A 22565-nucleotide genomic window follows, 5' to 3' on the forward strand; every position below is an offset into this window, starting at 1 on the left:
AGTATTATTCTCAGTGGGAGCCACATGGCTCCCAAGGGGGCCAACAATAATTCTTGGCCTTAGGTATTACAATGGCTTGTGGCCCTCCAAAACCAACTCTTCTAGACAAGGTCTTTATTTTTTTTTAAGTTTATTTATTTATTGTGTGTGAGAGAGAGAGAGAGAGAGCAAGAGTGAGCAGGGGAGGGGCAGAGAGAGAGAGAGAGAGAGGAGAGAGAGAATCCCAAGCAGGCTCCATGATGTCAGCCCATAGCCCAACTCGGGGCTCTATCCTACGACTCTGGGACCATGACCCGAGCCGGAATCAAGAATCAGATGCTCAACCAACTGAGCCACCCAGGCACCCCAATGCAAACTTTCTGGGTGGAAATTCGACAGACAACATCCACTAAAACTTGAAATGAACATATGTGTATTTTGTTTTATGGTGGCATAGAGCTACAATATTCTATCAGTTTTAGGTGTGCATGATAGCGATTTGACAATTGCACAAATCATGCAGCATTCACAAGAAGTGCAGTCACCATCTGTCATCATACCACGTTATTCCAATATTATTGACTGCCTTCCTTATGTGTTCACCACCACGACTTGGTTACTTTAAAACTGGAACTTTCTACCTCTCAATCACCTTCACCCATCTCACCCATATGTGTTTCTTTAGAGCAAGCAAGTCATTCAACCTGTGAGAAAACTTGTAAATGCATGTGAAGATGTAAAAATTAGATACATGTGCAGTCTCGTTCGTGATAGAAAAAACTGGAAATGCTATCTGTCTGCTCATAGGTTAAATAGATTACAGTATATTATGCCACAATCTGTGTAATGCTCTGCAGTCTTCAAAGAACCGGATCCATTTGTGGTTATGTTTAAAGTTTATCTAAGTAATCTCTGCCCCCAACATGGGGCTCGAACTCATGACCCCGAGACCAAGAGCCGCATGCTCTACTGACCGAGGCAGCCAGGCACTCCCGATCTGTGGCTTAAAAAAAAAAAAAATCTCCAAGACACGAGGAGGGAGCAAGATGTAAAATGGCAGATGATATAGGGACCCATTCGTGTAAATGTTTAGTAGCACATATAGGTAGACACACGCAAACTATTTTCCGAAAAGGAATATCAAACTGTGTCTGAGGGATGCTTCAAGAGGAAGGCATCAGGGGAGGAAAGCTTGTTTTTGTTTGGACTTTTCTCCTATAGTTAACACTTTTTACCACGTGTATACGTTATTTTGGTTTAAATAAAGGTATACACATAAAATTATGCACTTTATGCTTTTTTGGGTTTTTTTGTTTTGTTTTGTTTTGTTTTTGAGAGAGTGCATGAGCACGGGAGGGACAGAGGGAGAGGGAAAGAGAAATTTAGGAAGGCTCTATGCCCAGCACAGAGCCAGACATGGGACTCAATCCCGCGACTATGAGAGCATGACCTGAGCTGAAATCAAGAGTCGGACACTTAATCGACTGAGCCACACAGGCGCCCCGGAATAGTTCTTGGGGCGCCTGGGTGGCTCGGTCGGTTAAGCGTCCGACTTCGGCTCAGGTCACGATCTCACGGTCCACGAGTTAAGCCCCACATCAGGCTCTGTGCTGACAGCTCAGAGCCCGGAGCCTGCTTCGGATTCTGTGGTTCCCTCTCTCTCTGTCCCTCCCCCGCTCACTCTGTCTCTCTCTCTCAAAAATAAACACCGAAAAAATATATTTTTTTAAATAAGCGAAATGCTTTTTCTCAAACATCATGTATCACTTTCACAAAAAGTCAGGTATCTCCCAAGGAAAAATAAGAGGCCCCGAGGGAGCACGGGGACGTAGGGAGAAGCTGGAGTCCGAGGGTGGATGGGTCACAAAAAAAGCCCCCGAGTCCCTCTCCTCCAGCTCTCCCTTGTAGCACCGACATGCTTCCCACGCCCAGAATCCCCACAGGACAGCAGCAAACCAGCTGTGCGAAGCGCACGAGGAGGGGGGTGAGGACACGCACACACGGAATGCACCCTCCGGGGATTCCGCGGCAGCTTCGGGGCGATTCGCTAGATCTCCCCGTGTAGACCGAATTCCACTTCTTGGTATTTTCCATACGAAACAGACGCACGTCCACAAGGACCCGCGTGTTAGAATGTGCACACGAACGTCCGTAGCCGCTTTATTCACCATGGCTAAAAGCCGGGCACCGCTCGGCTTCGTGGGCTACGGCTACCCCCACAAAGGCACCACAGGCTGGGGGTCAAGGGCACTCCTGCAGGCTGGAAGTCCAAGGTCAAGGCGTCGGGCAGGCTGGTTCCTCCCGAAGCCTCTCTCCTCGGCTTGGGGACGGCCATCTTCTCCCTGTGTCATCACATGGTCCTCATATTGGAGTAGGATCCACCTTAATGACCTCATTTTAACTCCATTATTTCTGTAAAGGCCTCATCTCCAAAGACACTCACATCCTGAGGTCCTAGGGGTCAGGGCTGAAACACGAGTTTTGGGGGCACACGATGGAGCCCATAATACACGTCAAAAGTCCATCGGCAGATGAACGGGCAGCCAGAGGCAACCGCGTGCTTCTCTACAGCGGGCACAATGTAGCCATAAAGGAGCAAACTGACACCCACGGTGACGTGAATCCGCATCAGAGACACAAAGGAAGTGGCGCCACGCGACGGCACTTGTGTGAAATCCTCAAACCACCACCTGAAGTCAGAACTGAGAGGCTCTCTGAGGGTGGAGGGAGGGGTGCCAGGCATCCTCCCTGGGGTGGGAGGGAGGGGCGCTCAGGCACGTCCACCTGAGCAGGGGGGATGACACGGGCAGGCACACGCGTAAAAAGTAATTCAGCTGAGGGGGCGCCTGGGTGGCTCGGTCGGTGAAGCGCCCGACTTCGGCTCAGGTCACGATCTCGCTGTTCGCGGGTTCGAGCCCCGCGTCGGGCTCCGTGCTGACGGCTCGGACGGAGCCTGGAGACCGTTTCGGATTCTGTGTCTCCCTCTCTCTCTGCCCCTCCCCTGCTCATGCTCTGTCGCTCTCTGTCTCAAAAATAATAAATAAACGGTAAAAAAAAAAAAAACAGTAATTCAGCTGCGCTTGTAAGATCTACACACCTTAATGAAATCCAGAGGGGAACAAAGCAAGGTTCAGTCACAGGAAGAAGACCCCCAAGCCCAGCCATGACTCTTGGCTGAGTCCTTTAGATCAGAGGCCACAAAAGGATCGTCGAAATCCATTCTCCCCTGCATCTATTAACTGCCACTCTATTGCACACAGAGCTTTCTCCTCGCCGGCGGGCACCACCTGCGTACTAAATACAGTTCGTGCCACAAGGAAGGCCTGAGCTCCCCTCTGAATGATCTCGAAGTGCAGCCATTGTGTTTAATAAGTCACCTCAAATGGTCACGAGGCTCTGAGCCATCAGGGGATTTCATTGATCAGATGTACCGCAATCTACTACAATCGCTATTCTTGTCACGTCCCCAATTCCACTAGGGTTTCCTTCCCAGGAAAAGGCTGAACCAAACTCTGACAGAAGGAAGAACGTTCTCCGCCAGGCAGCCAGGGCGGCGGAAGCTGCTGGAAGCCACGTCCCCTCCCTCTGCCCCACACCAGCACAGCAGCGCCCCCTCGGTCCACGGCCTGGCTCAGGCTAGTGCTCTCGGGGTACACGGAGGCGGGTGTGCCTCAAAAGGCAGTCACTCCCCTGGGCCGCCCCTCGAGGGACAGCCCGCTGCCCAGCTGAGACCTAACGGCTGAGCCACAGCGGGAAACAGCTTCTACCACTTACGCTAAAGTGGATCCTCACGTTCTTGGTTAGCGTGTTGCATACCCGAGACACAGACTCCAACTGGAAAAAAAAATCACGAAAATAAGGGAATTCAGGTTGGCTAGGTAAAACGAAACAAAACCACCTAGTACACAAAGTCAATAATCAATACGAGTCAATCTTTCTGTAGAAGCGAAGAGCCACTGCTGAAGAAAGGAGCCTCTTCCCTGCCTCCCACCAGAAAACAAAAAAGAAATCCCATTTATGGTAGGAATGAAAGGATTAAATACCTAGGAATCCAGTTAAGAAATCTGTAGTACATGGGATGCCTGGGTGGTTCAGTCAGTGGAGCCTCCGACTTCAGCTCAGGTCATGATCTCACGGCTTGTGAGTTCGAGCCCCGCACTGGGCTCTGTGCTGATGGCTCAGAGCCTGGAGCCTGCTTTGGAGTCTGTGTTTCCCTCTCTCTCTGCCCCTCCCCTGCTCATGCTCTGTCTCTGTCTCAAAAATAAATTAACATTACAGAAAAAAATTTTTTAAAGAAATACGCAGTACCTAGGCGTGACTGGGTGGCTCAGTCAGTTGAGCCCCTGACTCTCGATTTCGGCTCAGGTCACCTTCCCAGGGTCGTGGGATGGAGCCCTGTGTCCGGCTCGGCGCTGGGCGTGGGCAGCCAGCTTACGATTCTCTCTCCCTCCCGACCACCCGTGTGCTCTCGCTTCCCTCCACCCCCAAAAAAGCCAGTATCTAGATGAAGACTTTGAAATTTTGAAACGTTGAGGGACATAAAAGAATATCTGAATAATCAGGGCCGGCCCTATACTTCGAAAGGCAGGCTTGTCCTTAAGATAAGTTTTCCCCAGAAGTCTGTACACCTCATGCAGCCGCTGTAAGAGTACCCACTAGGCTTTTACATGTGCCAAGTCCAAAGTTTGACCCAGTCGCGTGTGCTGGTGACTGACACTTCTTTGTCTGCTTCTGCTTTGTTGGCATTTTACAGGAAGTCCTTTCCCAAAGACAAACCAAAGAGGTTTGATGGTTTTAGAATTTAGTAGGATTGAAGAAAAAAAAAAGGGGGGGGGGGCGCGGAGCGCCTGGATGGCTCAGTCGGTTGAGCTTCCGACTTTGGCTCAGGCCGTGATCTCTTGGTTCATGGGTTCAAGCCCCACGTCGGGCTCTGTGCTGACAGCTCAGAGCCTGCAGCCTGATTCGGATTCTGTCTCCGGCTCTCTCTGCCCCTCCCCTGCTTGTGCTTTCTCTGCCTCTAAAATAAACAAACATTACACACAAAAAAATTTAGAATTCAGTAGGATTGAATTAGGCTGAAAGGATGGAACAAGCCTACCTAACAGACTCTTAAATAAAGGGTCTGTCTGGGGGGACCAGGCCAGGGCTCCGAGGGACTCCTCTCTTCTTCCCCCCTCCCCCACTACACAGGCCTCCACGCTCATGGTCACAGATGGCTGCTGCACCACCAGGCATCACAGTCCATTCTAGAGCACAGAAGGGCTACAATGGGGAAGGCCAACTAAGACTGTTCCTTTAAAAGGCTCTCCTGGAAGCCACACTAAGCGAGATTCACTTGGGTCTCAGCCAGAACTGAAACAAGTTAACCCTCAGCCCCAAACACAGGCATAGCACATGCAGAATGATCTAACTTCGGACAAACACGTCTATGGGATCACCTGCAGCTCTGAGAGCCCATTCTCATCCGGGCTCAGCCAAGAGGCAGACAGAAGCCCTTCGTAAATTACAAGTCACCAGCCAGGGTGATTTATAGGAGAGATTTATTTGAAGAAATATTACAACATATAAAAACTACATAAAGTCTTAATTCCCACTCATACAGTGGTAGATTTGATATAACGCATAATAAAAAACTTTTAAAATCCAGAATGCACAAAGTACGGCACAGTTTGATCACTAAGTCATTAGTTGATAAGCAAACCTCACAGAACAGCTTCATGTCAGCCAAGGCCACAAACACCGTGTACAACACATTTGAACTGACAGATTTTGACATGTTAAAAATACAACATCAGTGCATGTTGGGGATCCCTGGTGCCAGAAACAAGGGTGACGGGAAGGCAAAACTAGTCCTTGGTAGCTTCCTCCTCCTTGATTTTCACTAAAGAGAAATAAAAGGTAAAGTCGTCACAGAGCACACGCACAACCCTGCACGACGCAACAGGCAAGTGTAACAAACAGAACTAGGGGCCCCTGGGTGGCTCAGTCGATTAAGCATCCAACTCTCGATTTCGGCTCAGGTCATGGTCTCACGGTTCGTGGGTTCGAGCCCATGTCGGGCCCTGTGCTGACAGCGCAGGCCCTGCTTACACTTCTCTCTCCCCCTGCCCCCTCCCTGTCTCTCTCAAAAGAAACATACTTAAAAAAAAAGAGAAAAATCAAGAACTAGGTTAGCAGCCAGGTGTCGATGTTAATGGCCCTCCAAGTGAGACGTGCAGCAGCTCTGCGTGAACAGAGGGAGACCGCGCCCTGCTCCCAGGGGTTCCCTACATTCCCAGCCTGGGTTGGCATCTGAGCCCGGCCGCGCAGCCTGAGGAAAGGGCCCCGGGCCCCGACCTGCAAGCCAGCGGCTCCCACCGTACCTGAGGCACTCTCTCGAGCTTTGGCCAACATACAGCGCTTGATCTCCAAGCCAATGGCTTTGGCCAGAGGCGGCGGCACAGCGTTCCCCACCTGAAGGAGGGAAGGAGGGCGGTGCGTGGCTTGGCACGGCCGGGGTCAGTGGCAGCCTTTTCTCAATGACGTGAGCCCCGCTCACGTGGGCCTCCGGAGCCGGTTCCACCATGACGGCTCAGGGACCCTCCAACCGGCCCACTCCCCACCCTGAACCCCGTGTCCAGGCCCACCCACAGAAAAGGGACCTTTAACGGGCTTCGGAAAAACTCAGATCGACATGGAGGTCACCATGCTTCACTTTCAGCCAAGAGGGGTTCTTTCCAGAGAACAGGAAGGGAGGGGTGTTGCTAGAACCCCCGGGGTACTGTTGCTTTGTAAGCCATGAACAGGCATTCCTTAGATGGAAATACATGTAATTAAGAAATAGTAAACTTAACACCCTGAGTATCAGTGAGGAACTGTGGGTTCGTTCCCACCCTGAGCCCATTTTGTCTGCTCCTTCACTCAAGTTCAGTGCCCTGGAACTTTCCTTTGGGCTAAACCTGCCTCAGAGCTGTGAAGTGACAACCAATGTGCTTAATTAACCACAGCCTGACCCGCGAGCACTCTGGGTCCCAGTGACAGGCTCTCTCCTTCCGGGCGCCCCCTTCCTGGCAATACTGAGGCCAATCGGCCAACAAACTCCGGGGGCTCCGTGTCCCCTCAGACGTGACCCCGTGAGCCCTGCTTTCCCCCGGAACACCTGCACCCTGGGTCAGACAGAGGGGCCTCTCTCCCGTCGGGGCCGCTTTGAGGAGGGGCTCAGTGGCGCCTCACACAGGGACAGAGGAAGAGCCGGCCCTGCTCCCCTCGGCTGACCTGCCGGTGCTTGTCCAGGATGTTGCCGAACAGCCGGTAGGTGTCCGGGAAGCCCTGGGAGCGGGCGCACTCCCGCACGCTCACAACGCGGTGCTGCTCAGGGTGGAGAACGCGGCCCTGGAAGGGAGAGGGGAGGTGGGAAGGGGAACGGGACTGGGCCCGCCCGCCATTCGGGGCAGGAGGAGGGAAGCTGAACATGGAGAAGAACTGCAGCCTCAGGCCTCAATGGCCCAGCCGGTCTCCATCGGCAGAGGCTGGGGGGCGGGGGGAGGGGGGAAGGGTGTGGGTGAGGAGTGCAGGCTCCCCAGGGGCCACCCCCACCGTGAGCCCCTGCCTCCGTCCCCTCCCTGACACCACCGCGGCCCGCAGACCCACCTGCTTGCCCATGGGCTCGGGGTTGGTGACGGTCGTGCTGAAGAAGCCATCCCACTCGAGCCGTCCGTAGAGGCCGGCCCAGTGGTTGTGCCTGTTCCCGGTGTGGGGCAGGCACCAGGGGATGAGGGTGTTGAACTGTCTAGCCGCGGAGTCACAGGCTTTGCCCGCTGGAAGAGAGGGCTGCCATGAGACTGTGGTTACAGAATGGGAGGGACTGAGCAGCCGACAATCCCTGTCCCCAAAGCTCTTATTAAATGCTCTCAGCAGCTATTTATTTTTTTTTTTCTTTTCAACGTTTTTTTTTTTTTTTTTTTTTTTTATTTTTGGGACAGAGAGAGACATAGCATGAACGGGGGAGGGGCAGAGAGAGAGGGAGACACAGAATCAGAAACAGGCTCCAGGCTCTGAGCCATCAGCCCAGAGCCTGACGCGGGGCTCGAACTCATGGACCGTGAGATCGTGACCTGGCTGAAGTCGGACGCTTAACCGACTGCGCCACCCAGGCGCCCCTCTCAGCAGCTATTTAAAGCCAGGACGTCCGCGCCCCGCCCAGGTCCTCAGGTCAGCGAGTGGCAGCCCCCAGTACCTCCTGCTAGGAGACCCCAGGCAACAGTGCTCCTTCCAAGCCCCCTGGACCGCTGCAGGGGATCAGGATCCAGGGGGCGGGGGCTGGGGCTGGGGGGCTGCGGGGGATCAGGATCCAGGGGGCTGGGGCTGGGAAGCACCCCCACCCCCGGCCGCGGCACAGCAGGGTCCCCACCTTCCACACAGGAGCAGACCCCACGGAGGGCCCCGGTGCTGCTGCAGCCGTTCTTCTTGTCGTGGTACGTGTATCGCAGCTTCCTGGCCATGGTGCCATCGGACAGCCGCACCTCGATGTTCGGCAGGTCACGCCAGTCTGAGCCCGGGGCCAGAGGGATGTGCCGCATGCGGGCGGCCACCAGCGCGCTCATGTCCTGAAAAGTCACAGCAGGCCCCGGCCGTCACATCATTCATGGAGTGTCTAAGCACCCACGGTAGGCTGGGCGCCACCATCCCAGGAACCGGAAACAGCACGGTGACCAGGAATCACCAAGGAGGGGCTCGTATCCCATCGGGGGAGACCAAGAGCAGCCCAACCCGACGACCTGCAGACTGCATGTGCCTTGAAGATAACCAAGCACGGACGTGGCAGAGAATGGGGGGAAATGGGTGAGAGGACAGCTTGGGGCAAGCCGATAGGGCTTCTCGGAGGAGGGGGAGACGTGTGGGCTGAGCCCTGCAGGATGAGAGGAGAACCGGATGGGGAAGAGCGGGTTTGGCGTATCTGGGAGAACACACAGAGAGCAGGGCTGGCAAGAGACGAGGGGAGTCAGAGGCAGCGGGGACCAGACACCGATTCCGGGAGGAGCAGACGCTCCTCGTGACTGTGCTGCTGCGGCTGCTGCGGGGGGGGGTGGGGGGGGTGGGGCACAGACAGCGGTGGCAAGAAGAGAAGCAGGAGGAGGAGGAGGAGGTCTGGGCTCAGGGCCACAGGCAGAGTAGGAGCTGGACGGGGCCTGGATCAGGTCCCGCTTCCCACCCTCAGCCCTGGCTGGGCTCCAACCACACGTTCTTGCTCACGAGGCCACCGGCCCGACCACACCAACGCTGCCGGCAGGGCGCCATTACCTTACAGATGTGATCCCTGAGGATGGGCTGGTACTGTGAGCCCCGGAGCTGCCTCTGGAACCAGGACTGAGGCTCCCCGTTGTACAAGATCTCCAGCGCCGAAGCTCCGTTCCGGACCTCGGGGAGGTCGGACATCGTGTCCCGCACGGTGATGGTTCGGAACGGGCCCGAGCTCAACCTGCGAGAGCACAGCACGCAGCTGACACCTCTGGGGACCCAGGAGGCTGCCGTCCCGCACATTACAGGTGCCACGTCCCGACGGCCGATGCCGCCCTCTCCAGGGGGGCAACCTAGCTCCCAGGTCAAAGGGCCACCCGAGGCCACACGGGCGGCGTCCTTCTCAGAGCCGGTCTATGCAGGGATGGCCCTGAGGTGTGGGCCCTGCTCTCGACTACAGCCAGGTCCAGCCACGGCCCGCGTGCAGCTCGCTCAGAGGTCAGAAGCACTCGTGTGGCAGGCCAAGCACTGCGCCGTCCGCGCCAACACGTTCTCCGCCATTCAGGTCTCCCGACAGACCCGCCACCAACACGCCTCCCGGGTAACAAGCACCGTGACAAGGTGGGGCGAGCGGGGCTCCTACCTGGTTATGTTGCTGACAAACTTCTTGTCGTCCACCACGACGCTCAGCTGGCAGGCCCGGGGTGCGAACACGTGCAGTGGCTCTGGGAACAGGGGAAGCTTCTCTCCGGGGGCTGCAGCCAGGATGATGGCCCGCCTCCGGGTCTGGGCCACGCCATACTGACCAGCCTGTGGAAAGGGCCAGACACGCACAGTCAAGCCCCTAGTTAAGTCTGCAGATTTACTTTTTAATGTTGATTTTTGGGGGGGAGGGGCAGAGAGAGAGGGGGACGTGGACCCGAAGCAGGCTCCAGGCTGACAGCAGAGAGCCCGACGCGGGGTCTGAACTCATGAACTGTGAGATTGTGACCTGAGCCGACGCTGGACGCTCAACCAACTGAGCCACCCAGACGCCCCTCGGCGGGATTACTCTTAACGAGTAAGAGGGACAAAAGATCCCACGTGAGGGCCACAAGCCTCTGGAGAAGATGGGAGTAAGCCCTGCTGGCAATTCCAGCCGGCTCTTTCGAGAGCCCTGCAAGGACTCTGTGGTCTCAGCACTCGGGAGACAAGAGGGAGCAGAGAGGCCACGGAGCCCTGCCGCCTACCTAGCAGTAGACAGTCACTGCCAACAGGGCTTGGCTGCCAGAGCTGCCAACAAGGCTTGGCTGGTGAGCCCCAGACCCAGGGAGGCTGGACCGGGTAGGAGGCAGACGCTCCCTCACTGCCTTCCAGCCAGGCTTCGTGTCAGAGCGTCGTCTCAGCTCTAGTTACGCTGTTAATTACTGAACAGGCACGTACACGGTAGCTGCTTTTCAGGTCAAGCCTAGTTCCCTCTGGTCACCCCAGATCTCCGTCCTTGCAGACAAAGCTCCCAGTAGCTCCTGGAGGGCGGTCTCCCACCTTCTGAGGTTTGTACATGTGTACATTCACCCAGGAGAGAACCGTTAACCCGCAACGGTTTGGTCTGTGCATCCTTCTGCCATTCTTGCTTCACCCGCCCCCCACCGCAGGGATCAAATTGCTACTAGAGTTCCACAGCTGGCCACCACCCTGGCCTCTCAAGAGGAAGGGGCCGGAAACACACGGCCCCTCCTCAGGCACGAGGATGTGACTCTTGAGAAGAGGCAGGTGGCCTTACTGGCACACGAGTTCTGTGCTCCCCAGACCCAGACGCCGCGAGCTTCACGGCGGGGCGTGCGGGCCCACCTGCCGTCTCCCCCCACCCGCACCGGCACCCCCACAGCTCACGGCACTGCACGCCCGTCCTTTTCAACTCTACCTTCAGGTAGAGACCATCTGCTGCGGTGCAGGAACCACTGAGCCCCCCTCCTGTACACACCTGTCAGCCCACCTTTGCCCCCTTCCCCAAGAGAGCCTACCTGCAACACGCCGAAGGTGCACTGATAGCCCATACGGACAAGGCAGCGGAGAGTGAGCTTCAGGACCATGGAGCGTTTGAAGGAAACGAAATTCCGGACGTTCTCCAAGAGGAAGTAGCGGGGCCGGTAGTAGTCACAGTAGCTGTGGGAGGTGGGAGAGACTACGAGGGTCATCCGCACGCACCAAGTGAAGAGAAAGACCTACTCTACCCGAAGCTACACCCAAATCCTTGATATCTGCTTGCTGGGAAGCTGCACCTGCTGACTCTCCGTCTCCCTGGCAAGAAGCCAGCTGCGAATGCCCTGGAAGCAAAGGCCGGGCGCCTCCCCTCCACACGTGGCCTTCAGCAGGTACAGCGGCTAAGCCAGCTGCTGCTACCCCCGGCACACCCCAGGGCTGGCAGTCTAATCACCGTCAGGCAGTCCTGAGCACAGGGGCTGCTACTCTGTTTACCTGAGAAAGGAAACCACCAAGGAGTTCTTGAACTTGGAGTAGGTGCGAGAGTTGAAGCGGTTCATGCCGCTAAACCCTTGGCAAGGCGGCCCACCGCACAGCATCTCCACATCTCCCTTCTGAGGCAGCTTCTGACCGCGGGAGTTGGTGGCCTCCCCGGCCATGACCAGCTTCAGCAGCACGTTGCAGTCCTCCGTGAACACCGTGGACCCGGGATTGTTCAGCCGGAACGCCTGGGCCGCAGGGTCCCACATCTCAATGGCCCACAGTGTTTCCGAGATGCCTGGTAGATACGAGGACAGATATGTGCTAAGCACCCCCTCGAATCACGCTCAAGGCAGAACCGGGACCAGAGCCAGAAAGGCCTTCCAGGTAGAACCTGCCTGATCCGGTTTTACTAGCTCTGCAGAGAAAACCCCATGGCATTTACCTGCTTGGTGGAATCCTTCCGACAACCCTCCACAGCCAGAAAACACGTCCAGGGTCCGCAGCTTGGGCAGCTGAATTTCGGTCTCTGGTTCACTTGGCTCGCACGTTTGAGACTTTGCCTTGCCCTTCCCTGGAGACAGGCCAAAAGTCAAGTCTGAGCCCTAATCTGCTGTCCCTAAACCCTCATTCTGAATTAACACCAAAGAATGAGGTAACATCAGAGGCATTTTCATACCAAATGACTCATCAGTAGCCTGAATTACGTAAGGCAGACTTGAAAAGAACCCTGTGGATAACAACTTACCTTTCCCCTTCCCCTTCCCTTTATTTCCAGGGCTACGGGCATGGTTAGGAGGATCTTCAAAGCTTTTGTTCTTGGCATTATAGGCCTGAGAAGGAAAGAACGACAATAGTCTGGGAGAGAAACACACCAGTCTCTTCTCTAACAAGGACAATTTAAATTAACCTGCTGAAGATCCACTTGATTTCTCCCTAAATTTGGCCACAAGCAATTAGCCATCAGTGAAAATACTGTGATTTTATTACACTGGCAACAGGGAAAAAAAGTTCTAGAATGTAAGTATTTTATGTGCCCAACATTAGAATTCCTGCTGTTCAAAGCCCTGGACTACTCATTCTAAAAACTGGAAAAAGTGATATATTAGGCCATCCACAGTGGAACCCGGGGAAACCCAGGCATGTACCAACTTCAGAGAACGTAACACAGAAAAGCCACGCTCAAACAATTTAAAAGTGATCAGCTTAAATCGACAGACTCCTGGATCCTTTCTCCATCACCAGGGCCACTGCCCGGTGTATAGACCTCACCTGGCCGCAGATGCCTGGGTGAAGGGACTGGGACTGCCTGGGGCAGGGCTGAGTCCGCCAGGGAAAGGGGCACCTTTCCCTAACTCACCCTAAAAGAATCAGTAGGGCTGGTGGAGGCCACCTAAATAGTCTCCAAATAAACCACAGAAGCAGAAGGATGCTCCTATGTTTATGTTCTGCGTTATAGAGTCTTTTTATTTTACAGAGAGAGTGTGTGCACGCCCACAAGCAGGGGAGAGGGGCAGAGGGAAAGTAGGCTCCGTGCTCAGTGCTGAGCCTAACGCGCGGGCTTGATCCCGCAACCCTGGGATCATGACCCGAGTTGGACGCTCAGTTGACAGAGCCACCAAGGCACCCCTCCGTTCTTTTAAAGGCAAGTGTCACGTTCCAGAGGAATCTGAATGCCACTGATTCATACTCTGGGTAAGTCAACTGCTTTCGTAGGGGCTGTGACTGTGACCTGAAGCCTCTCCCTGCGATAAGCCCGGAGTCCCACCTCGAGGAAGTAGAAGCGGTCTGGGCCACCCGCAGAGAAGTCCTGGAGGCCGCCTGGCAGGTCCTCCCCGTACTCCACGGTACAGCGGCCCTGCACGGCCTTGAAGTCCACCACCACCTCCTCGTCACTCCAGTAAAGCAGGTTGATGTCCGCGTGGTAACTCGCCGGCGTAGACTTGTGGGTGTTCTCTGGCCTGAGCGTGGAAGACTCTTTGTTAACAATCTCCTTTATTGCGAACGGGACAATTAAACGGCCCCCCATTTCTGGGGGTGCTCAGAAAACCCATGGGTAAAGACCACAACCCCCCAGTTAAGGGGATCAGTTACTACCCCCCCTTAGCCGGCACTGCCGCCAGAGTGGGCCTCCTTGCCACGAACTCAGCGGCTGGTCTGCTTGTCTGCTTGCTCTTCACACCCACGACTGCGGTGCAAACAGCCCCGCCCTGCGTCCAGAGCAGCCGCCGCCTGCTGCCCAGTAAGGATCTAGACCTTCCTCCTCTTGCCTACACTAGCCAGCCTGGTTTCTTTTCTGTAGACACAAATGACTGTTGCAGAGACTGTAATAATCTTTCACGTATATTAGTTAAGAAGTGAAGCAACCTTATACCCATCTCTATCAGTTAGCTCCTGATCAGTAGGAGTTCCTAGGGTGCCCAAAAAAAGAGTGAAGCCAAGACCTTAGGAAAAGTATAGACAGAGAGAAAGCCCAGAAACAGGAAGAGGCACCTAGGAAGAACAGGAAGAGAGAATGGGGGGAACCGGGGGGGAGGGGACACAACTCAGACAATCGTAAACAGAACTTGAGATTCTCTGAGGGTGTCTTAGGCAGAGCCCAGGACGTCCCACTCCTGATTTTGTCATACTCTTTTTTTTTTTTTTAATTTTTTTAAATGTTTATTTCTGAGACAGAGCATGAGTGGGGGAGGGGCAGAGAGGGAGACAGACACAGAATCCGAAGCAGGCTCCAGGCTCTGAGCTGTCACCACAGAGCCCGACGCGGGGCTCGAACCCACAAACCGTGAGATCACGGCCTGAGCCGAAGTCGGTCGCTCGACCGACTGAGCCACCCAGGTGCCCCACGATCTTGTCATACTCTTGACTTCTGCTTAAGGATTTCTTTGGGGGAGACAACTCTGCGGCTCTAAAACAAAGGTCTAAAGCAAAGCTATGAAATATAATTACAATTCTAGTCCCTGTCAGCACCCACCAGATAATTAGAAACACTTAGAAAAACAGCTACCTCTACCGAAGTCTTAAAATACCACCGTGTGTGCTGTTACAACCCCATTTCAGACTTCTAGAAGTCTGCCGCCATCCTGGAAGAGCAGAGGCCTTCACTGACCTGTAGAACTTGTTGATTCTGATCTTGATGTCGGTCTCATTGGGCCTGCCATTGCTCTTCTTGACACAGAAGATTTCTTTGATTCGGCCAATTCGATACGGCTCGGGGGCATCCAGGTTGCTGCCTTTGATGTAATCGGAGTATTTCCGGTAGTGTTCTGGGTAGAGGTCTTCATCCACAGGCTCCTTCCGCGGGCGCTTCACGGGACTGGACAGCTTGATGCTGCAGAGAAGCCAGTGTTACGCATAACTGAATACGAAGCCATAAAAAGGAATCACCTCAGTGTGACTGGCCAGTAACACTACTACTTAAATCCAGACACCTTCTAAACCAGTGCAGCTAAGCGCCTGGAGATTTACAGAGAAAGATGAAACCTCATCCAGTTTAAAGCGGGTTTCTCCATCTGTGTGCCGCTGGCTACGGTAGCTGCTGATGCTGTTTGAATAGGCCCAGCTCCCAGCTCCCAGCCGCGGGACAGGACGGCACTTCCCGGCATGTGCCTCGCTCTGCCCAGCGAGTGCGAGAAAGGACACACAGCGGTGCTGGCAGGAACGCTGAGCTGCCTCCAGTACGCTCTCCCTCGGCTCAGACCGGCAGCCCCGAGAAGCCAGTGCTCCCACCAGCCCAAGCCCCCGAGTGACGCAACAGGCCAAGTGCCCTGCTGAACCACGAGGGACACGCAGTCCAGGCAGGGAGGCAACTTCCACAGCTGTGGGGCTGTCACCAAGCATGACCTAGGCTCTCCCGACTGGGGTGCTGACCTAGAGGGAATGCTGAAAGGGCACGGGTGGAGACTCACAGTCTGGGCAAGTTGAACCTGGCCTGACTACGGGGGTAAAACCGGTCATCGGATTCGGCTGCAGGCTTGAAGGCTGCTGTTCAGGAAAGCAGCTGCCATGTTTTCCCACCAGGCCTCCTTAGTCCACCGGGCTCCGAAGGTACCTGTGAGCACCTGTGTGGACACGTCTTCTGTGCAGGGAGCACCTGGGCAGACAGCACTACGGGCGTCCTCCCCTCCACACCGAGGACGGCCGGGGCTAAAGCGGGTACTCGCGCCAGCTGCACAGGCTGAGAAGACCCTGACCTCCGTGTCTGTAATTCGTAATGACTGAACTGAGGTTGGGAACTGGGACTTTAGGAACTGCAAGTCAGGAAACGGAGAAGTTCTGAAAATGTTGGTTGGAATTCAACCACGTGCTAGTTCTGAGAACAAAGACCGGATCGAGTGTGGAAACTCGGCCGATTTCTCCCTGAAGAGCCCCAATCCTCTGATACACAAAGAGATCTTGATACTTCTTGGCAAATGGGATTACAACTCACGTTCATTCAATCTTTCCTTTAGGCCCTTTAACACACTTCATCCCAAGAGCCTGGCAGGTGAAATACTCCTCCCACGTGACAGACCAGAACAACAGGAGATGGTCTCTGCCCCAAAGCCTCAGGGCTGGGCGGGGCCAGGCCCCCACCACAGACACTTATGCTTGGCCAGCACACGCTCTGACTTCTTTCAGACTTACGATAGTCACTCTACCATGGAGGGCGGGATACTGCTGATCACCACAGATACTAAGGCAACAGTCCAGGCAGCGGCTAGTCCTGGGGGTACAGGGAGGGGGACAGACCACAGAGCCAACCCTGCACTGGCCCAGCGCTCATGGCCCTGACCTGGGCCAAAGGGGCACTCACTTGAACGTGAAGGCCTCGGGCAGCAGGTATACGCCATCCCCGACGCGATACTGGATGCCGTTCTTAGTGGCCGAGCCGTAGAGAACCCGGCTGTCCAGGTCCTCAAGCTGTTCCATGACCCTGGGAATCTCTTTTTGCCTCATTTCAGCCAGACGGGCACAGCTTACACAGAACCTGAAGGAGCGAAGGACAGAAACAAGGGGCCCTGAGCTGGCTTCACCCGGAGCTTCTGGTGACCAGTAGAGAATGTCTGCAGACACTTGAAGAAACCGGCTTTCCTGCAGTCTGTGTTCACACTCTGAAAACACTTATTTGGGACCAAAGACCAGAGATGAAACACAAGAAAATGCCAAGCTGATTCCACTTTTGAGAATTTGATGTGAAAACCCTAAGACAAACAGAAGGCAGAATAAGGAAAAGAATACGCCACAAGCAAGAATGCAGAGAGTGGTCCGGTCACAGCTCGATATCAGAGGAGTTTCCTACTGTTACCTCTAAAGGCTGAAAAGCTAATTGGTAAAATTCAACATTTCTGATTAGTAAGTCCTTAAAGGAGAGCTAGAAATGGCCTTCACTAGAGATCAAATCAAGAGGCAGCACCAGGCTGACTGGAGAAACACTGGGGGCACGTAAGCCAGCCCTCCCAGCCCCACCCCATCGGCCGAACTGCTGCTCCAGAGGTGCCAATGCGACTTTAGTTTGAACAAGTGAGGTACAGGGGTTACAAAGGAAGGCACAGGGCACTAAACATTGAAAAAGAATTTAAAAAAGCAAGCCTCCTGGGTCACCTGGGGAGCTTGGTTGGTTGGCAGTTTGACTTTTTTTCCCCTTAACATTTATTTATTTTTGAGAGAGAGACAGAGAGACAGAGAGAGAGAGAGAGAGAGAGAATGTGAGTGGGGTAGGAGCAGAGAGAGAGGGAGACACAGAATCTGAAACAGGCTCCAGGCTCTGAGCTCTCAGCACAGAGCCCGACGCAGGGCTGGGACTCACCAACTGTGAGATCATGACCTGAGCCGAAGTCGGACGTTTAACTGACTGAGCCACCCAGGCACCCCTGTGGGGGCTGACTCTTGATATTGGCTCAGGTCATGGTCTCCTAATTCATGGAATCGAGCCCTGTGTCAGGCTCTGCACTGACAGCATGGAACCTGCCTGGGATTCGCTCTCTCTGCCCCTGCCCCACTTGCTCTCTCTCAAAATAAACATTTTTTTTTTTTTTTTTTTTTTTAAAGACAAAAACAACCAAGCCTCCCTAAAAGCAGTCACTCATCAGCTAGAATGACATGGAATCAAAGATACCACTCATGAAAGAAAATATCTAAAAAACAGAAGGAAACGTGCAAGATACGTAGCAGAAACGCTGAGCTACACACAAAGAGGCTGAAGACAGAAGGCTGCATACTGCTCCTGGATAGGAGAACTTCTCATAAAGGCAACTCCGTGCCCAAGCTGTCCACACACTTAGAGCAACTGCAACCAAGTCAGGCTGGTCTCTGATTAGCAGGGGAAAGAAACCCCACCAGAGAGAAGTACGTGAAAGGCCAGAGTGACGCACAGATAAGCACACGGCCCTGGAGCACCACAGAGGCGGCCCCACAGAGGGGACCCGGGGCCCGGGCCCGGCCCGGGCCCAGCACTCACTTGTACTTGTTGTCCTCCGTTGGCTGGGTTTTCGGAGGGGACTCGAACCTTGCGTAGTCCTGATCATACCACAGCTGGTAGAAGTAGGTCTTTCCATCGTCCTCCGCCATCAGAGGCTCAGGATCCATGCCTCCCTTTGAGGACAAGGACCCGGTGTCAGCCAGGAGCCCACGCAAGGAGGGGAAGGGCACGCCAAGGGGCGCCGGGCACTCACCTCCATGGCCCAGTTCTCTGACGGAGCTTTATAGACGACCTTCACCTTGCTGTGAATGTATGAAAGCTGCATGTCCTCACATTCGTCTACCAGGAACAGCTCCAAGGGGTCCGACGTGGCTCCGAGGACTGTGTCTGTCCCCGCGCAGAACCAGTGGGCATGAAACATCTGCCCATTGCTGCTGTCCTCCCACAGCGCAGTGACTCTGGAGTCAGAAGAAAGTTGCTAACCCGACTGGCAAACCTGGACCGAGTCTACTTAGGGGAACTTGCATTTGCAGTGTGTCTAGCCCAGGGCAAAGAGCCACTGCTGTATTCACACATAAGCACCTCCTAGGTGTTCAAGAGAAAGTGTGTGCTGAGGTCAAGCAAAGGAAAAGGTACAAACCTGGCTAAATACAGCGGTTTGGAGGAGTCATCTGGAATAACAGAGACGCAGTCCCCCACTTCCAGGGTTTCTGAGTCAATGCACACCTTCTTGAAGTAACTCTTCTTTCCATCAGTCTGAAAACGAGAGCTTCGTTTCAGGTGAGGATGGGTTCAAAGGTCTATGCTAGGCTCGACCCCCCTGTTCCTCTTATTTTGTATAAAAGCCTAATCCCTGACAATTTGGTAAGCCCTGAGCTCTACTGCCCTGGCTGCTACAGAAAACCTTCGCTCCCTTGGCTGGAAACCTGCAACTAAGAGCACACACGTTCCCTCCTCGTCAGTCCCGCGCTTCAGTGTCAGTAGCAAATCAGATTCCAACATTTCATTCTGAACAGTGCCGGTCCCAACCCCTCCCAGTGGTCCTAATGCCACATCCCGCCCCAACTCTGTCAGCCACAAGGACCTACTTCTCCCACAAGGAAAGCTAGTTTCCACCTGAGGGCCTCTGCCCTGACTGGCCCCCGGGTCTCTGAGGCTGGTTCCTCACCAACCTGGGTCTCAACTCAGATGCACTGCCTCCTCGGGAGCCTCCAAGGTCCCCACCTCCCTCCAGCCCTCCACTCACTGGACAGAACACGCGCCTGTCCTCCTGTACGAGGGGCTCACCCCCGCAGGACAGGGGCTCAGCCTCATTCAGGCCTACAGCAGCATCTGGCAGGGGCAGGCCTCACGCTGCAGACCAGATCTTTGGCTTCCAGACATCAAGGAAGCAGCGCGGAGAGATTACTCGCTCTCCGGGTTTGGTAAAGGAGTTGTGCCTTAGATGGACCGTCACGGGACGGCAGGGAGGCCATCTGCGAGTGTCACAAAAACACCCACTGCCAGGCCAGGGTGGATGCGGCAGTGAAGGCTCTCTTCGAAACAAGCTTTGAAGGGGAACCAGCCTGACCCCTCCTAGGACAGCGTCAAAGGCCCATTTTGGAAGGATAGGAAAACAGGAGTCTGTGGGCACACAAGCAAAAACACATTTTCTGGCCTCTCGCTGGCCCTGCTCCTCACAGGCAAATGAGCAGGTTTCTCCGCTTGGGGCTCAGGCTGCTCAACACCGGGCGTGACTTGATGCTCAGAGGTGCGGCAGGAGGCTAGGTCTTCTCCAGGATTACCTTGACGGCTTCTCCAATCCAAGAGATCCGATTCTTGTTCTGTTTCTTTTTCTTCCCCTGATGCATTTTTTTGGGGGACGGCATCTCTGGAATATTGTCGTCAACTTCTTCATCGTCATCGGCCTCCTTCATGGCCATATTGGGACACCTATAGAGTCAGTGGTTATAGGCAAGTCCCCTCGGGTAAGTAAAACCTACTGGGGCTGTTTTAGTTGGGTGATGGGGACAGGCCTGGCGACAACCAGAAGAGGGAGCGCTGCCTTCCCTGCACGTCTCGGCCCACCTGCCCCGAACAGAGCTCATGTTCCTCTGCCAGGAGAGCGGCGTCGGCCAAACCTACCTCCTTTCTTGGCAAGCCTGTTTGCTCCGTCCGCTACCACCAAACTTAACCATATCTTTACAGGCTTTACACTTTCCACATTCGGGCTGCTGACACACCTAAAAAAGTGTTCAGGAAGGGAATGAAATGGCCATTAGTAACCGTTGGTAACCAGTTTTTTGTTTGTTTTGGGCGAATTACCAATTTAAAAAATTGTATTTGGCCTCATCAGGGAAAGGGGAAAAAGAAGTTCAGAACAAGATCCCATTCGTACCCTCCAGGTTAGTGAGAATTAAGAAGCAGGACACATGTTGGGACAAGTGTGGAGAACTGAGAACTCGCCATGCTCACAGGGTGGGGGGGGGGGGGGGGGCACTACCGCTCTGGAGACTTTTCCAGACCAAAGTTAAGCATAAACCCACACCCCAGCAATTCTGCTTCTATGTAGAGACGATCCCAAGAAGCCTCATTCAAGGATGTCGCCACTGCATTATTTATAACAGAGGAAGAAGCTGGAATACTCATATAATGAAATACTGTGGGATAATCGGAATGCGTCCACCAGATTACTTGTAGCAACACGTAACAGTGGCAAACACCAGTTGTGTGTGTTCAGGAAGCTCTGGACAGTGCATGTACATGTGCTAGGTGAAAAAATAAAACCAAAAGAATGGGGAGAACACGTGAATTCCTGTTAATAAAACAAAGGGAAAGACAGAGTCCAGCCGACGGTGTGAACACAGGTTCTGAAGGCAGTTGTGGTATTTTTGCATTTCAGTGTTTGTCCAAAGTAAGTCAAATACGGTATACTTCCGATATTACAGGTGCAGTTCCAATAAAGCTAGTCAAATTAATTTCTTGGCTTTCCACTACATATACAAGTTATATTTATTCTATAGTCTATTCAATTGTTAAATGTGTCATTAAATAGCATGAAATCTAAAAAAAAGTATATTTTTTAATTTAAAAATTCTTGGGGCGCCTGGGTGGCTCAGTCAGTTGGGCGTCTGACTTCAGCTCGGGTCATGATCTCGTGGTCCATGGGCTCGGGCCCCACGTCGGGCTCTGTGCTGACAGCTCAGAACCTGGAGCCTGCTTGGGATTCTGTGTCTCCCTCTCTTTCTGTTCCTCCCCCGCTTGCTCACACTCTCTCTCTCTCTCTCTCTCTCTCTCAAAAACAAATATTTAAAAAATTAAAAAAAAAAAAATTCTTTATTGATAGGGCGCCTGAGTGGCTCAGTTGGTTAAGCATCCGATTCTTGATATTGGCTCAGGTCTTGAGCTCAGGGTCATGAGTTCAAGCCCTGTGTTTGGCTCCATGCTGGGCGTGGAACCTACTTAAAAAAAGAAAAAAAACTGCTAAAAGCATGCTAACCATCATCTGAGCTTTCAGCAAGCTATAATCACCGGTCACAGATCACCATAAATACAGTAAGTAAGTTTGAAATATTCCAAGAATTACTAAAACGTGATAGAGAGTCTCAAAGTGAGCAAATGCTGTTGGAAAAATGGCACCAATTGACTTGCTCGATGCAGGGTTGCCACAGACCTTCAGTTTGTTTAAAAAAATAGAAAACAAAACGAAAAACCCAGTATCTGCGAAGTGCAGTGAGACAAGATATGCCTGTAGCAGATACCGAAGTATCTCTTCTCTAGGTGACTGGAGAAATTAATCCCCCTAATACTGAGTGAAGTAAATCTAAAAAATTCCACAGGAAGAGAGGGCTTTTAGAAGCCCTCCAATCCATCCTGGACAGAGTCCCCACTGCCCTGAGAAAGTTACACCACGAGGCGAGGCAGGCCTGCAGGGATGTCCCCCCCTCGGAGAGGGCAGCACCTCTGTGGGGTAATCCCTTCCTCTGCACTCACACCAAGGCCTCTAGACAGTGCTATGCAGGTAGAGCGAATGCCACCCAGGAGGCCAGGCTAGTCAGTTACAGTGGATCAACAGCGCGGTGCCCAAGCGCACCTCTTTCCACCGCTGTCCGGCCAATCTGCTTGTCCCGTGAGGCATGCGATCCTCTCCCTCCCCGCCCCCGCCCCGATAACTTTCTCCCAGCTTCCGTGTTAGGGGTCACATTTGAGCAGGGAGAGTCTCAGCCAGGAGAAAAGTTCTTCAGATTGCGCAGGGAGCCCGGCCCAGGTGAGGTTACCTCACAGACGCCACACCGTCGGCGTTTGAAGGCGTTCTCCTTGTCTTCTCGGTCATCCTTTTCGATTTGCTCTGCGAAGAAAGTGTCAAAGATCTGGTAGACCAGCTTGGTAGTGGTGGCTTTAGTGGGGCCTTTGTCCTTCTCTTTGGCAGAATGCCCGATGGTCTGACGTCTTTCAGCTCGCCTGGGACAGAGGTTTCCATCGTGTTAGCAGGCTGGGGAGGAGTGCACAGGACACTCTACCTTCTCTGGTCTCCGGTCTTCGGTTTTAT

The 22565-nt window shown here is 53.8% G+C and overlaps 1 protein-coding gene across 4 annotated transcripts in view; it reads right to left on the bottom strand.

Annotated features, from left to right (window-relative positions):
* Positions 1 to 5502: 5502 nt before the first annotated feature.
* The window catches only part of DNMT1 (DNA methyltransferase 1), a 47703-nt gene continuing 30640 nt past the window's right edge, over positions 5503 to 22565 (bottom strand). For all 4 annotated transcript variants that reach the window (XM_060630184.3, XM_060630185.3, XM_060630187.3 and 1 more), the window contains 20 exons: positions 22294 to 22477; positions 20162 to 20259; positions 19822 to 19969; positions 18678 to 18793; positions 18291 to 18495; positions 18077 to 18210; positions 16433 to 16606; positions 14747 to 14968; positions 13406 to 13598; positions 12386 to 12470; positions 12083 to 12211; positions 11653 to 11935; positions 11199 to 11340; positions 9839 to 10005; positions 9259 to 9436; positions 8369 to 8564; positions 7609 to 7775; positions 7234 to 7350; positions 6342 to 6432; positions 5503 to 5860 (listed from right to left, as the gene is read on the bottom strand). In XM_060630184.3, the coding sequence (XP_060486167.3) occupies positions 5826 to 5860; positions 6342 to 6432; positions 7234 to 7350; positions 7609 to 7775; positions 8369 to 8564; positions 9259 to 9436; positions 9839 to 10005; positions 11199 to 11340; positions 11653 to 11935; positions 12083 to 12211; positions 12386 to 12470; positions 13406 to 13598; positions 14747 to 14968; positions 16433 to 16606; positions 18077 to 18210; positions 18291 to 18495; positions 18678 to 18793; positions 19822 to 19969; positions 20162 to 20259; positions 22294 to 22477 (3064 nt within the window). In that variant the 3' untranslated portion in view covers positions 5503 to 5825. The remainder of the gene's footprint in view (positions 5861 to 6341; positions 6433 to 7233; positions 7351 to 7608; positions 7776 to 8368; positions 8565 to 9258; positions 9437 to 9838; positions 10006 to 11198; positions 11341 to 11652; positions 11936 to 12082; positions 12212 to 12385; positions 12471 to 13405; positions 13599 to 14746; positions 14969 to 16432; positions 16607 to 18076; positions 18211 to 18290; positions 18496 to 18677; positions 18794 to 19821; positions 19970 to 20161; positions 20260 to 22293; positions 22478 to 22565) is intronic.

This window comes from Panthera onca, chromosome A2 (genome assembly GCF_046562875.1).
Source record: "Panthera onca isolate mPanOnc1 chromosome A2, mPanOnc1 haplotype 2, whole genome shotgun sequence".
Taxonomy (NCBI): Eukaryota; Metazoa; Chordata; class Mammalia; order Carnivora; family Felidae; genus Panthera; species Panthera onca.